General features: G+C 38.2%; 1 protein-coding gene across 2 annotated transcripts in view; it reads left to right on the top strand.

The window, feature by feature from the left end:
• The window catches only part of Fgf9 (fibroblast growth factor 9), a 46,211-nt gene extending 41,027 nt beyond the window's left edge, over positions 1 to 5,184 (top strand). The window contains exons 3-4 of one of the 2 annotated variants that reach the window (XR_007210366.1): positions 1,527 to 1,966; positions 3,013 to 5,184. Coding sequence is in view for 1 of the 2 variants with exons in the window: in XM_048341652.1 (XP_048197609.1) it covers positions 1,527 to 1,772 (246 nt within the window). In the remaining variant the exon portion in view is untranslated. Of the gene's footprint in view, positions 1 to 1,526; positions 2,424 to 3,012 lie in introns of those variants that run through there. The other variant, XM_048341652.1, reaches the window with a different exon arrangement.
• The last annotated feature ends 9,714 nt before the right edge of the window (positions 5,185 to 14,898 follow it).

Genomic DNA, 14,898 nt, shown 5'->3' with positions numbered 1-14,898 from the left:
TTATCTCTGCCTATCCATATACTGTGTGTCCATGAGTTCAACCAGCCTTGGACTAAAAACATCTGTTACATCTGTCTTGAACATATACCGACATTATTCTTGTCTTCATTCTTTAAACAATACAGTGTACCAACTGCTCACACAACATTGTATTAGGCATGATAAGTAGTCTAGAAATTATGTAACATATACAGAAAGATGTGCCTGGGTTCCTGGCAGATTTGGCATCAATTTTTACAAAAAATAGGGAATTTGAGAATCTACAGATTTTGTTATCCATGGGGTAAGAGAGAGGGGGGTCTCAGAACCAATTCCTTCAGGTCACTCAAGGAAGACTGTCTATAGTAACATGTAGATGGAAGGTCATCTGCCTTAGAATTCTTCCACGAGAAGCTGGGTGCCTATGGCTCATGCCTGGAATCCTAGCTACTCAGGAGGCTGATATTTGAAGATTTCTGTTCAAAGCCAGCTTGGTCAAGGAAAGTCAGTGAGACTCTTATCTTTCCAGGTAGCCACCAAAAAGCTGAAAGTAGAGTCATAGCTCAAGTGATAGAGTGCCAGCCTTAAGTGCAAAAGCTAAGGTAGAGCTCCCAGGTCTTGAGTTTAAGCCCTAATACTGGTTAAAAAAAAGAAAGAAAAAGAAATAGAACCCCGCCTCCTACCATGAATTAGAGTTAAGCAGATTTTGCAAAATGCTTGGAAGGAGTCAAAATTTATCTGTCTATCTGTCTATCTATCTATCTATCTATCTATCTATCTATCTATCTATCTATCTATCTATCTATCTATCTAAAATCAGTCATCAGTCTTATACAGGTTGAACATCCTTAATCTGCAGACCAGAACTCTGAAGTACCTTTAGTCCCTCAAGTTCTTGAGCACCAACCTTATGCCTCAAGTGGAAATTTCCACAAGTGAAAATATTTTTTGTGTGAAAAATTATATTAGATTTACTCTCAGAATACACACACACACACACACACACACACACTTGAACCATAAGTGAATTTTCAATTCACCATAAGTGAATTTTGCCTTTGAACTTGCATCCTATACCCTAGATATCTCCTTATGTACATATTATGTAAGTATTCCAAAATCTGGCCAGAAGCTGGTAGCTCAGGCCTGTAATCCTAGTTACTCAGGAGGCTATCAGATGATCATGGTTCAAAGCCAGCCCAGGTAGAAAAGTCCATGAGACTGTTATCTTCAATTAACCAGCCCCTCCCCCCCCAAAAAATGAGGAAGTGTGGCTTAATTGGTAGGAAGTCATCCTTGAGCAGAAGAGCCAAATGAGAGCTCAAAATGCTGAGCTTGAGCCCCACTTCTGGTACAAAATAGATGATAGATAGATAGATATTCCAAAATCTGAAAAAGTAAAACCCAAAATGCTTTTGGTCCCAAACATTTGGGATAAGGAACACTCAACTTTTTCCGTGCTACAATAGAATGTAATTGATTGTTTAATACAGAAGGTAGCTAATTTTGCAATGCATTTATTTTCCTTTTCTTTTTCTTTCAAACAGGAAAAGCTAACCCAAGAGTGTGTATTCAGAGAACAGTTTGAAGAAAACTGGTATAACACATACTCCTCAAACCTATATAAACATGCGGACACTGGAAGACGATACTATGTTGCATTAAATAAAGATGGAACTCCAAGAGAAGGGACCAGGACTAAAAGACACCAGAAATTCACACATTTTTTACCTAGACCTGTGGACCCGGACAAAGTACCTGAACTATATAAGGATATTCTAAGCCAAAGTTGACAAAAGACAATTTCTTCACTTGAGCCCTTAAGAAAAAAAAAAAAAGTAACCACTCTAAAATGATTTCATGCGGTGGGTTCTTATTGATTAGCTGTGTTATCACCTCAGCTCCACTGTTGCCAAACTTTGTCGCATGCATAATGTATGATGGAAGCTTGAATGGGAACATGGCTGATTTTGTTCTGCACTTAAAGGTGAGTCCTCCCTGAGGACTGCCTGGGGCCACTTCCTTGATTTCTTTGTGAAAGGTTCCAGAGAAAGAGAGAGGAGAATGGGAGAAAGAGGATGGGAGAGAGAGAGAATGGGAGAGAGCATGGGAGAGAGTAGCAGGGCAAATCAAAGATCCCAGACAACAGAGATGACAGCCTGATGCATGCTGGGGAATAGACACGCTTTTCCATTTTTGATCAGCTGAACTCCATCGTACGTCAGCACAGTTGCCATACTTCAATTCATCAGGATATTTTGGCTGGTAGCCTAATGTTTAAGGGTACACTGCATTTTCAAAGGCATGGAGGGTGCAGTCTTACTTAAAAAACAACCCCCCCCCCAAAAAAAACCCCCAACAACAACAACAAAAAAGCCCACATTTTTTTCAGTTCATTCTCACTGGTATTGTCCCAGTGAACTTAAAGCAAAGACCTCTTAGTTTAAAAAAAATAAATAAAAAGAAGAAAAAAAGGAAAAAAAAAAAAGAGGAAAAAAGAAAAAAAGTTAAATTTATTTATAGAAATTCCAAAGGCGACATTTTATTTATTTTATATATTTATTTATTATATAGAGTTTATTTTTAATGAAATATGTACAGGCCAGATAGGCATTTTGGAAGCTTTAGGCTCTGTAAGCATTAAATGGTTAAGTCTGCTATGAACCTGTGGTAAATTCATGCAAGTAGGTATCAAGGTGCATGGATATGAGAAATTTCTAATGACCCTAATGTACTAAAGGCGACAATCTATTTTGTGCCCATATTATTGTAAACTTATGCACTTGCTCATGACACTGAGTCTTCACTCTTCAGACTGCTTGTTTCATAGCTTATCCCAGAGGATTAAAGATAAAACTGGGTCTCAACCTTTAATTCTGTGTCTGTAATTTTCCTCTCTCTTAAGTGATTTGTATTACTGTAGTTTCACGGTTGGAAAATATGAGGGTTGGTATATGTCTTACTTGTCTCAATCTATCACAGAATATACCAAAGCTAAACAATAACTTTGCTTCTTATTTAACTCATCTCCAGAACAAATGAGACTGACATCAAACATCCTGCTGATTTAGGATCCTCAACAAGAAGATAAAACAAAAGCTTACGTAGCACTGACTTCTAAAAATTTTTTTTTTGTTTTTAAGAGACAAGATTCGGATGAACAGGAGCATTCTTGTCAACTTTTTATTTGTGCACTTAGCCATCAAATATGAAATCATACAAGTATCATAGGAGATCATTGTAACATCTTTTATTGAGAATTGCTTCAGGGTGACCTGTCATAATTATGTGGTAATGACACCCTTCAAGTTAAATTTTCAACATGAAACTAATAAACCTTTATCAATAATGACTTCGAGGGGCCAACGTTATAAGCATTGACTGTGTTTTGTTTTGTTTTGTAAAATGGTCTTCAAAACTGCTCAACTTTTCTAAAGAGGGAAACTTACTATCTAGGATATCTTTTACAAGCTTTTATAACATTTTATGCCGAAAAGCATAAGAATACATACTCCTTTGGTAGCAATAATTTTGGAACTTGCCCTTGGATGAGGGAGACTATTTCTTACTATCTACTAAAGTGAAAAGAGCCAAAATTCTTTAAGCAATATTTAAGGGGAAAAAAACAATTTATATAACATTCTTTATCCATATATCACACTTTCTAGCTAGTGGTATTGGGATATTGAAAGTGACAGTTAAAAAATGTGTTGGGCTTTACGTAACTAATTAAAAAATTAATATTCTAGTTTTGTTTTGCTCAGATGCACATTCTCTATGAAAAATAAATATGTCAGTAGCAAGTTAAAGCTTTTTAGGAATGAGAGATGCATACTTTACATTGTGAGCAGATACACATAGCTTCTGTATTTCACATAAGAGTGCGTGGCCATGCCCTCCTACTGGTGTGTATTGAGGAAAAAAACCCAGTCTAATATTTGGAATTGAGAAATTTCTCACAGTGAGGAAACAGAAGCACTGTAAAATGATGGTTTATGATGAAATATTAAAAAGTCCTTTTCATTTTATTTTCTTGGGATTTCCCCCCCTTTCAGTTTCCTAAACAGAAACTCATTTAATTCTAAGTACTATTCTTATTTATTATCTATATGCTGCTGCTAAAATATGCACATATTCAGGCTTTAGTTTTTCCAAATGGCATTTAGTTTTTATTTTTTTTTCTGGCTGAAAAAATAAAAGATTAAATTTTTGACCACAGGGGGAGAAGAAACAAGTTTCTAGGATGTCATAGGTCTAATACTTAGCACTGAAGAAATTGATTTTGGAAGACAGCCAAAAGTCATCTTAAAGTAGCATGAGACTCCAGATAATTAGCCTTAAAGAATGAGAAAGAAGGGTGAAAAATAAAACAAAAGCCCCCCTCAAATCTCCATGCATTCCTAAAAAAACAAAAAACAAAAAAACAAAAAAACCAAATGCTACTTTAATGTCTACTTTTGGAGTTATTTTGTTTTTGGTAATTTTATTTTTTAAAGGAAAGCAAAATGTTATATGCTTTTGGCAAACGGATATAATAAACTGTAATGGTTTGTAAATAAATAAACACTGACTTATGCAATTGATGTAAATAGGTGTTCTGGGAGAAGATGGCTCAGGGTTTCTGTATATGCATCGTCTTGTTGAGCAGTAGTTACCCCCAGCTCTGGGTGTGCATCCGGTTCTTGTCATAAGAGACCCCCAAGCTCGTTGGATGGCCGCCTGGAGCCCCCCTGTGGAATGGGTGGTTCCATTTTCACAAACAGATGCTCACATAGGCAAACTACCCTCTTGTTGGTGCCAACTCTGACACCTTGGTCAAAGACTTAACCCTGCATGGATGGCAAGGAACCACCTCCCCACCACCCCATCTGTCATGCAAAGGTCCTGGAGCAGTGTTGAAGGACATGCCAGGTCAGCATGTGGGGAAACTGCCCTGCCAGGTCCTGTTCTGTAGATAAAGGAATGGTGATTTCATTCGATTTCATCTCATGAACATGATGACAATGACCTTGTGTTATTTACTTGATAAACTGTAATTGTATGTAAATACATACAGGATAATGTAATTTGTGTAAATACATAATTACAGACTTTTTGAAAACTGGCATATTTTTTTTTTTCACTTGATGTCCATTTTGGAGCTGTTGCAGATTCTGTGCCTACATAACCAAATGGGATTTAAAAGACACACTCCCCTTGTTCTTACAGCTGTGTGTGTTTGTGGATGGGTGTGTGTGGGGGGAATGGAGGGGAGGAGCAAATGTAGGCAGATGTCTTTTCTGTAAAGAAAATGAAGAAGCAAGTGATTTTCTGGGATGAAAATTTATGGACTTGAAACAAGCAAATCACACTGTGGGTTTTTTTTTTTTGCGCATTTACTCAAATGGGCGAATGAACAAAGGCATAGCGTTCGAGGTCAGATTCTATTTAGTGCATCACTTGACATTGAAATGTGCCAAATATAGATGCACTGTTCGTGGCCACTTGCACGAAAGAGCTGTGGAGGGTGGGAGGAGGAGGGGCAACATGCCAGATGGAGTCAAAAAATGAATTAGCCATCAGGCCCCTCCCACGTGGCTGTGTATGTGTGGTCCACACACGCCTAGAATATTCACATACATCTGGAGATATTTCAGTTTTTAAATTGATATTTTATTCTTGCAAATAGAATAGGGGCGGACTTGTGACAATTAATAGCCCCCATCTCTTTCAATACCCAGCCTAAAATTCAAGAATCCAAGATTGTAGAATGGATTGTGAGTACAGGGAGATGGGTTGAAAAACGTGTGAATGGAGTCTTGAAAGATTAATCCCCCCCCATATTGGACAATAGAAATTCATTCTATACTACTGTTATTATTAATACATACTCATAAAATTTACACAGTGAGGGATGGATTTCCTCTGTATTTTTGAAAGCAATTCTGTTTCAGTATAGGGAATTTTCTTTTTGCTAGCACTGAGGCTTAAACTCAGCGCAACAAACTCTTGTTGGCATTTTTGCTCATGACTGACTACACAGGTTCTACTTCCACTCTTAAATTACTATTTCTCTTTATTTTTATGTTTGTATTTTTATTTTTTGGTGATATTGGACTTTAAACTCACTTGGGTGCAAGCACTGCCTTGGTTTCAAACACTTACTTGGGTGTTTTGGCTCATAGCTGACCCTCTACCACCTGATCCATGCCTCCAGCCTAGGCTTTCTCTATCTGGCTTAAAAAGTTATTAAATAGTTTGTATGAAGAGGTCATAATGCCATAAGTCAGGTTATGAGTATAATGCTTTCTAATCGGTGCCACCTCTTCCATTGTTCTCCTCCGTTTCCCCCACTCATCCCTAACCTCAAGCTACATAGTTCAATTTTTATGTAAAGTATGTTGAATATAATGACTGCATTTGCCCACCCTTCTTCCCTCCATTCATGTGTCCTCCCCCTTAAAAATCATGTTTCCATTCCCTCAGAGGAGTTACATCTTTGGACTATAGCTAAGCTTTTTGCTGGTTATTTTAAAGATAGAGCTTCATGGAGTTTTTCTTCCCAAGCTGGTTTTGAACTTCTATCCAATGGACCTCAGCTTTCTGCAGGGCTAGAATTAAAGGCATGAGCCACAAATGCTCTGATACTATTTCTCTTAACCTTTACTCCCTTCCCTCCTTCTTCCAATTCATTACATGGAGCTGGTCTCAATGATAAAGACCACACCATCACTGATGGCATGCATCCTAGAGGTTCAACACATAGGTGTTTTATGTGCGTGTGCTTAATCCTTAGATAAGGAATGTTCTAGGCTGAGGAACATGAGAGGTATACAACCCATACTTAGAATGACCCTGCCGTTGTAAGGTCAAAGGTAAAATGCAATGGATGAGCAAGAATTACAGAAAAAGAGACCTTCAGAGTCTATGGTGTTTTAAATATGTCAATGAAGTGCATTGTCCTTTGAGAATTTGGAGTCCTATCTTTTCCTGATGTTCGCTATGCTTGAGCTGAAGAATATCCAAAGTGTGAGCTGATTGGCCAGCTCCAGTCTCAGGGGTTTTCCTGGGCTTTGTAGAGATGATGAGAACCACACAACCTTTGAGTCAGACTAGCTCTGCCACTCTTGAACTTTCCTGTGTCCTTGTTGAGAATAATTATTTGTCGTTCTTGGCTTCAATCGGTAGGAAGCTGATTCTTTGAGCTTTAGTTAATAGCACTCACTTAAAAATTTCCCCTGACATTTAGGTCATAGACAAAATCCACATCATAATAGCAATGAAAACAGAAAAATAGAAGAGGTAAAAATAAAACCTGTAAATGGATATGCATCAAGTAACTGCTGTATGACATTAATCAGAGAGGGGTACAGGAAAATGAAAACACTAATCAATCAAAAGGTTAACACGTTCATATTGACACTTGACTATCAAGCTAAATCCTACCTCCATGATTCAATGGACATGTGGTACCTGCTGAAGATGCTGTACCCTGGGATGAACACCTGGAATGGTGCCTAGGACAATATTGGTAATTTTCTATCACCTCCGCATTTCTTCAACAATGTCTTTAATTTATATTAACTTGACAAGGTTTCAGGCCATGTGCCAGTGGCTTATGCCTATAATCCTGGCTACTCAGGAGGCTAAGACCTGAGGATCACAGTTTGAAGCCAGCTCAGGCAAGAAAGTTCATGAGACTCTTATGTCCAATTAGCCACCCAAAAGCCAGAAGTGGTAGAGGTCCAGGCCTTGAGTGAAAATGGCAAGCAAAAGCAGGAGACTCTAGAGTTCAAGCCACAGTGAAAGCATGCATGTATGCATGCACGTGTGCGTACATGCCTCCCTCCCACATATAGGTCAGGAAATGAGAACTAATTGAACTAGAGTAATATTCACAGAAGGGCATATTGGCAAGACAATCAATTTGCCCGTATTTCATGGATGAGCATAGTTGGGCAACACTGTGGCCTGAACATTTCCACGATGCCTCAATGTATTAGCTCAGCACCCAAAGTGCCATCTAGAAATGGCAGTTGATTATGACTGACTCTGGTAATTGGTTATAAAGCTAGAAATCAGGCCATTTATTCTGATTCAAAGAAAAAGGCTTCAAATTTTGTAGTGACTGTAGCATGTCTATATAAATATTTCCTGTCCCTTCCTGGTGCGTTTCCCATATAGGCAGAAAATTCTATTATTCTCATCTGAGCCTGCATTTTGTTCCAGATGTAAAATGCTTAGTCTTACTGAGACAGATTATTGAAGGTGGGAGAGCTGTATTTACAATGGTTCCTGATGGAGTACATGAATTAACCTGCCTAAAAACAACAACAATAAGAACAACAACAACAACCCCTTCTAACATATAAAATCCACGCTCAAGGCTCCCAAACCACTCTAGTGTATATTTCATGTCCTTTCTTTCTCTTTCTCATTTTCTTCCTCTGCTTATCCTCATTCCTTTCTTTCCTTCCTTTCTTTCTAACTTGCAGATGTGTTTATTTTGCATTTCATTTCTGTATTCTGGTCCGAAGGGTTTTAAATGCATCCTTGCTTTGAAATGGGCAAACTCCATCTCAAATGAGTTGTATGTAACCATCTGATGTCTTGTGCCTCTAATCCTGGATACTTTGGGAGCTGAGATCTGAGGATTGCAATTTAGAGCCAGCATCGATGGGCAAATCTAAATGACACGTATCTCCAATAGACTAGCAAAATTCTTGACGTTGAAGCATGGTTCATGTAGTAAAGTACTAGTTGTGAGCAAAACAGCCATGCAAGAACAGGAGGCCCTGAGTTCAAGCCCCAGTACTGGCACAAGAAAAAACAAAGAATAGAATTGTTTTGATTCTTGATAAGCTGGTTTCAAATTGTGTAAGTGTGTGTGTGTGCGCGCGCACATGTACGTGCTGGCTGGGCTTGAACTACTCAGGTATTAGGCTCTCTGTACCTGAGCTCTTTTTGCTCAATTCCAGTGCTCTACTACTTGGACACAGCTCCACTTATTACCTCTTGGAGGTTAATTGGAGATAAGAATCTCACAAACTTTTCTTCCTGAGTTGGTTTTGAATTGTGATTGATAGATCTCAGCCACCTGATTAGTTAGGATTACAGAAGAAAGTCACTGGTGCCAGCTTTAATTTTTTTTTTTTTTTTTGCCAGTCCTGGGGCTTGAACTCAGGGCCTGAGAACTGTCCCTGGCTTCTTTTTGCTCAAGGCTAGCACTCTGCCACTTGAGCCACAGCGCCACTTCTGGCCATTTTCTCTATATGTGGTGCTGGGGAATCGAACCCAGGGCCTCATGTATATGAGGCAGGCACTCTTGCCACTAGGCCATATCCCCAGCCCAAGCTTTAATTTTTGTTTTTCCAAATATCAGAATATAGCTTATACAAAAGTTAACAATAAAATACCAAAGCGTATTTTTCTTGTAGTTTGGATAATAGAACTTACTTGTTGCAGTCATGCCTTATATTTGAGGCTTTAAGAAACGTCTTTATAATTAGCCAGAACTTGAGCTTTATTTTTATTTTTTTCAACAGGTCTATAAGACTCAATGCAGCTTAGACCCTGGCTAAAATTGACATAAGGGGAAATTTTTATTGACACTGATTCAGCAAGAAGTTAATGATATGTGGTATGTTACAGGGTTGTGAACAATGGTTAGGAACAATGGTTAATCTTTGTTTTCATATAAAATATAAATATATATTCACCCATTTGGCTTCTAACTTCTTTGAAAGTACCCAGAACTAGCCCTCATGAGTTCAATTTTTGCTTCTTTTATGAAAAACATCACTTCTCCTGGGAAAGGGACTAGGGTGTGGCCTAAAGTTGAGAGCCATCTTGTTAAAGCATGTACTCTTTTTTTTTTTTTTTTGGCCAGTCCTGGGCCTTGGACTCAGGGCCTGAGCACTGTCCCTGGCTTCTTCCCGCTCAAGGCTAGCACTCTGCCACTTGAGCCACAGCGCCGCTTCTGGCCGTTTTCTGTAAATGTGGTGCTAGGGAATCGAACCTAGGGCCTCGTGTATCCGAGGCAGGCACTCTTGCCACTAAGCTATATCCCCAGCCCAAAGCATGTACTCTTAATGATGGGCTCAGGCCATTTGGAAATCTTCTTTTGGATCATGCAATAGGATGCTTAACATTGTTCCCATAGGAATTTTGTTCTTGGTTAGACTTGAATGGAAAATTGTCTCTGAAAAATAAAAAAAGGAATACATAAAATCAATATGGAGTAGTTTACCTTTTTAGTGTTCTTGATGTGGTAGTTCTGGGCTTCTAGTTCACAGCAATCGTTGAGTTTCCAAATTCAGATGTGACTGTTTTTAATCTCAGAAATATGTGATAGCTTGTCATGATGCTATCTTATTTGGAAGCCACACCCAATGGTCCTAAGTACATCTACATGCCTATATTAGGGAGCATGTCACAAATGTACAAACAACTTATAAAGACATTTGGTTAGTTACTGCTCTCCAAAAAGGCACTCTGTACAGACCAGCACATCAGTAATAAGGAAATTGTCTGGGGACAGGGATAGAACTGCCATTTAAGAGTGGTATCTGTTTTTTACCAGCCAGTCTAAAAAAGACCACCAAGACTCACACAGCACTGGGGAGTGGACTGAGGGTCTTGTTTCTGCTGTGGGAATAATTAACCCCATACTCAACACTGGTTCAGCCTTGCCTTAAGTATTTTAAAATCAACATCTGAAAGCATCAAACTACTTTCAAGTTATTTAGCCTTATCTAAGAACAAAGCTCTATAATAGGTAGAGAAATAAAACATTATTCAGCATCTAGGAATTATACACAAATGTACAACATCTGGCACCCAATTAAAAAATCACTAGACATGCCAAGAGACAGAAAAATCCAATCCATAATGAGGATGAAAAGAAGCAACCAATTCAATCAATGAAACTTGGTCTACAAATACAAAGATGTTAGAATGAGCAGAAAATACATGAAAGCAGCTATAAGTATATTCTACATTTTCTAAGGGTTAACAACATGAAAGGGTCTAAGTAAAGATCCAAAATGGACTTTCAGAAAGCAAAACTAAAATCTATGAAGCAAAAATATGCTACAAGGAATTAGTGGTAATTTATATGTTGCCAAAGGAAAAAAATGAGTGCTCTCAAAATTATAGCAATAGGGATTGAAGTGAAAGACACAAAAATTTAAAATTTGAACATAGTATCAGCAAGCTGTTCAACCTTAAGCAGCTTACTATTCGTAATTGGAGTTTCCCTAAAGGAACAGAGACAGAGCAGGAAAAAGAATTAGTTTCAATAAATACTCATCAAAAAATTTCTAGCCAGGGCTGGGGATACAGCCTAGTGGCAAGAGTGCTTGCCTTGTATACATGAGGCCCTGGGTTCAATTCCCCAGCACCACATATACAGAAAACGGCCAGAAGTGGCACTGTGGCTCAAGTGGCAGAGTGCTGGCCTTGAGCAAAAAGAAGCCAGGGACAGTGCTCACTCAGGCCCTGAGTCCAAGCCCCAGGACTGGCCAAAAAAAATAAATAAATAAAAAAAATAATTTCTAGCCAGTCATGGTGTTGCACATTCATAAGCTCAGTCCTCCGGAGGCTGAGGCAGAAGAATCATGGGTACCCAGAACCACTGGGGCTAACAGTGGGATACTGTCTCAAACAAAACAAAAACATAACAAAACTCCAACTTTGTCTAACACTGTAAACATACAGATTTAAAATACTGGTAGGACTTCATATATTAGAATCATGAAAAACATCACAACAAATCACAAAACAATACAGTTTCTAACAACTAGAAGAGAAAAACCCTAAAATCAACCACTTAAACATGTATATGCTATATACCAAGATAAGTACAACAGCAGGTTCTGGTCAGATATAATGGAAGGAAGAGAGCAAAAGAGTAACATCTTTAAAGTTTTGAAAGAACCAACCTGTCAAATTAGCATTACAGACCTATCAGAATGACATCTCAAAAGCAAAAAGAAAGCTGTCTTCTGAGAAATCAAAAGCGGAATCCATCATCAGCTGATCCAAACTGCAAGAAAGGTGAAACTGTAATTGATAATAATTAGAAAGATATTAAAACCTTAAAATCATTCAAGCAGGAAGAAGATATTGCATGGGAAAATGGATCTGTACCGAAGCAGGAAGAGTACCAGAAATGGCAACTCCATGAAAAACATATAAGGTTAAAAAAATTCAATTCCTTTGAATAAAATCTCAGTAGTATAATCTTGGGGAGGGATCTAGAAGTAATTCCTACTTGATTCTTTTTTTAAAATTTTATAAGAATTTTTAAATTAACAAGTACTGTCTTTAAATGAACAGGTACATCCTTCTAGGGTACAGATAACATGTAACACATTTTTGCATCATATAACTCAAGACATTTACTTTATCTTTATGGCTAAACATTTATTCAAGCACTTATTGTTTCTTTGTGATGAGGAAGTTACACACAGATATGCTACGCTCTGCTAGCTTTTACCAAGGGTCCTCTGCTTTTTCCTTTCCTAGAACGTTTCTGATTCCTGCTCCAAAAGTCAATACTTCTAACATTTTAAGTAGTTTTCACTGATATTAACATCCATATTTTCAAGAAAATACATTTCTTTGGCTATGCAAACTTTGTTTTTATCCCCCCCCCCCAGATATTTATCTTCCAAATAGAGAAGACAAGATTTTTTTTTTATCCTCTCCTAACCCCAACCCATCTCCTTCCTCCCACTGAAGAGTACACCACACGCCACGTGTATGCATTCCACCCACTCTCAACCCTGGTCATAGTTTTTTTAAAAAAAATTTATATTGTCAAAGGGATGTATAGAGGGGCTACAGTTATGTATATAAGGCAGTGAGTACATTTCTTGTCAAAGTTGTTACCTTTTCCCTCATTTTTCTCCCACATTCCCTCCTCCCCAATCCCCCCCATTAAAAAATCAATTCTTTCAAATCAATAATTAAACAAAAATAATAAATGCAATGTGGGATTCATTTGTTGTTGTTATTATTGTTGTTATTTTGCCAATTCTGGGGCTTGAATCAAAGCTGTATTGATTGAAATGTAGGAGATTTGTAAATTATGCATCTGAGCTATATCCAGAATGAATGAAGAGCTAACAAAACTCAAGAAAACAATCCAGTTAAAAAAATTGGAGCACAGAATATTAAAATGCCAAATAAACACTTGAAAAGATACTCCACATCATTGCTCATTAGGGATATGCAAGATCAAAACACAATGGAATGACACTGCACACCTGTGAAAGGAGTAAAAGTTAAAAAAGTTCACTATACTAAGTGTTGACAAGGATCTGGAGGGGCTGGGACTCTCCTACACAGCTGGTGAGAATGTAAACTTGTTCTACTCCTTTGGAGAACAATTTGGCAGTTTCTTAAAACTACCAAATGATTCAGCCATTACACTCCTATACATGTACCCCCATAGAATTAAAAACATATGTTCATACAAAGACATATGACTTTATTTATAAAAATCCAAAGGCTCTGTAAAACCCTGTGCATACTACAAGCAAATGAATATGTGAATTATGGCATGTGCAGACAGCATCACACTGCCCAGCAAGAGTGAAACCCTGTTACAGAATGGAGAAATCACACGCACATGCAAAAAAATGAAATGTAATTTTAGAAAACTGAGGTGATTACAGAGTCCTGGAGAGATCAGACGAGCAGGGCAGGTCCAGTGAAGAGGACAACCCTGGGAGCTAGGAGACTTTCCTGAGTAACAAATAGGCTAATGATCTTGACTTCCTGGACATGTTAAGCTTATCAAATTATACAGTTATATGTAGTCAATTGAAAGCCAATTATGCTATAGCAAATTACAAATAGGACATAAAACGATCACAGGCATAGCGATGAGCGTCTGGCGCTGTCATTGTGGGTGAGAGACATCCGTGTGATCCTTCCATACCACAGAAATATCATCTTGCTTTTCTAAAGATTTGCCAAGTCATAGGCAAAGAGAGGACTCACAAGAAGGGAGAGAATATTACGGCAGCTGCCTCTCCTCACCAGTTCTTACTGTGGACTGGGGTGATTTGCCTGGAAGAAGTAGATGAATCCAGAGGCCAGTGGGACTATTTGCACCCAGATTTGAATCTAAAAATTTCTGTAATCTGAAAAATCTGAAAAATTCACCTCCTTCATAGGAGAGAGTGGTTTGGCTCCTAATAGTTAATAAAGGAGTGTGAGAGCAAAACACAACCTGAGAAAATCAGGTTGTATATGTAATATCAAATAGGTTTTTTTAAAAATGAACTTTATAATGATTAGGTTTGTATTTTTAGTTTAGCCTCACAGTTAAGTTTTAGAATTCCTGGCTGGCTGTTTTTATCTCAGAAGCACATGTCTGACAGGAGGCTAAATTCAGAACCACACCCTCTGGTTCTTAGCACACTCAAGGAACTATATTAAGGGCCATGTGACAAATGGATGGACAAGTTTTAAACTTATTTGATTAGTTACTGATTTCTATTAGACTTGGGGCATTGGAAGCAAATAGAAGAATTTAGGCCTTTCTGTGATGCTTCTGAGCAATGAAAGGGGACAGTGAACATAACATGTACAACAGCAACTTAATTAACCATCCTCAGGATTAGAAGACTTTATGTTTAAGGTAGGACCCAAATCTGATACTGGTGGTTTATGCCTGTAATCCTCGCTACTCAGGAGGCTGAGATCTGAGGAGTGCCATTTGAGGTCAGCATGGGATGGTTTCTGTGAGATTCATGTCCAATTAACCACCAAAATCCAGAAGTGGAAGTGTGGCTCATGTGATAGAGTGAGCTACTAGAGGAAAAAAAAAGCTAAGGGACAGTACCCAGGCCCTGAGTTCAAGCCCCAGTATCAGCACAAAAGTAAGAAAGAAAGAAAGAAAGAAAGCAAGAAAGCAAACAAGCAAGC

The sequence above is a fragment of the Perognathus longimembris genome, chromosome 3, assembly GCF_023159225.1.
Source record: "Perognathus longimembris pacificus isolate PPM17 chromosome 3, ASM2315922v1, whole genome shotgun sequence".
Taxonomy (NCBI): Eukaryota; Metazoa; Chordata; class Mammalia; order Rodentia; family Heteromyidae; genus Perognathus; species Perognathus longimembris.
This window is presented reverse-complemented; position numbering and strand designations above follow the sequence as displayed.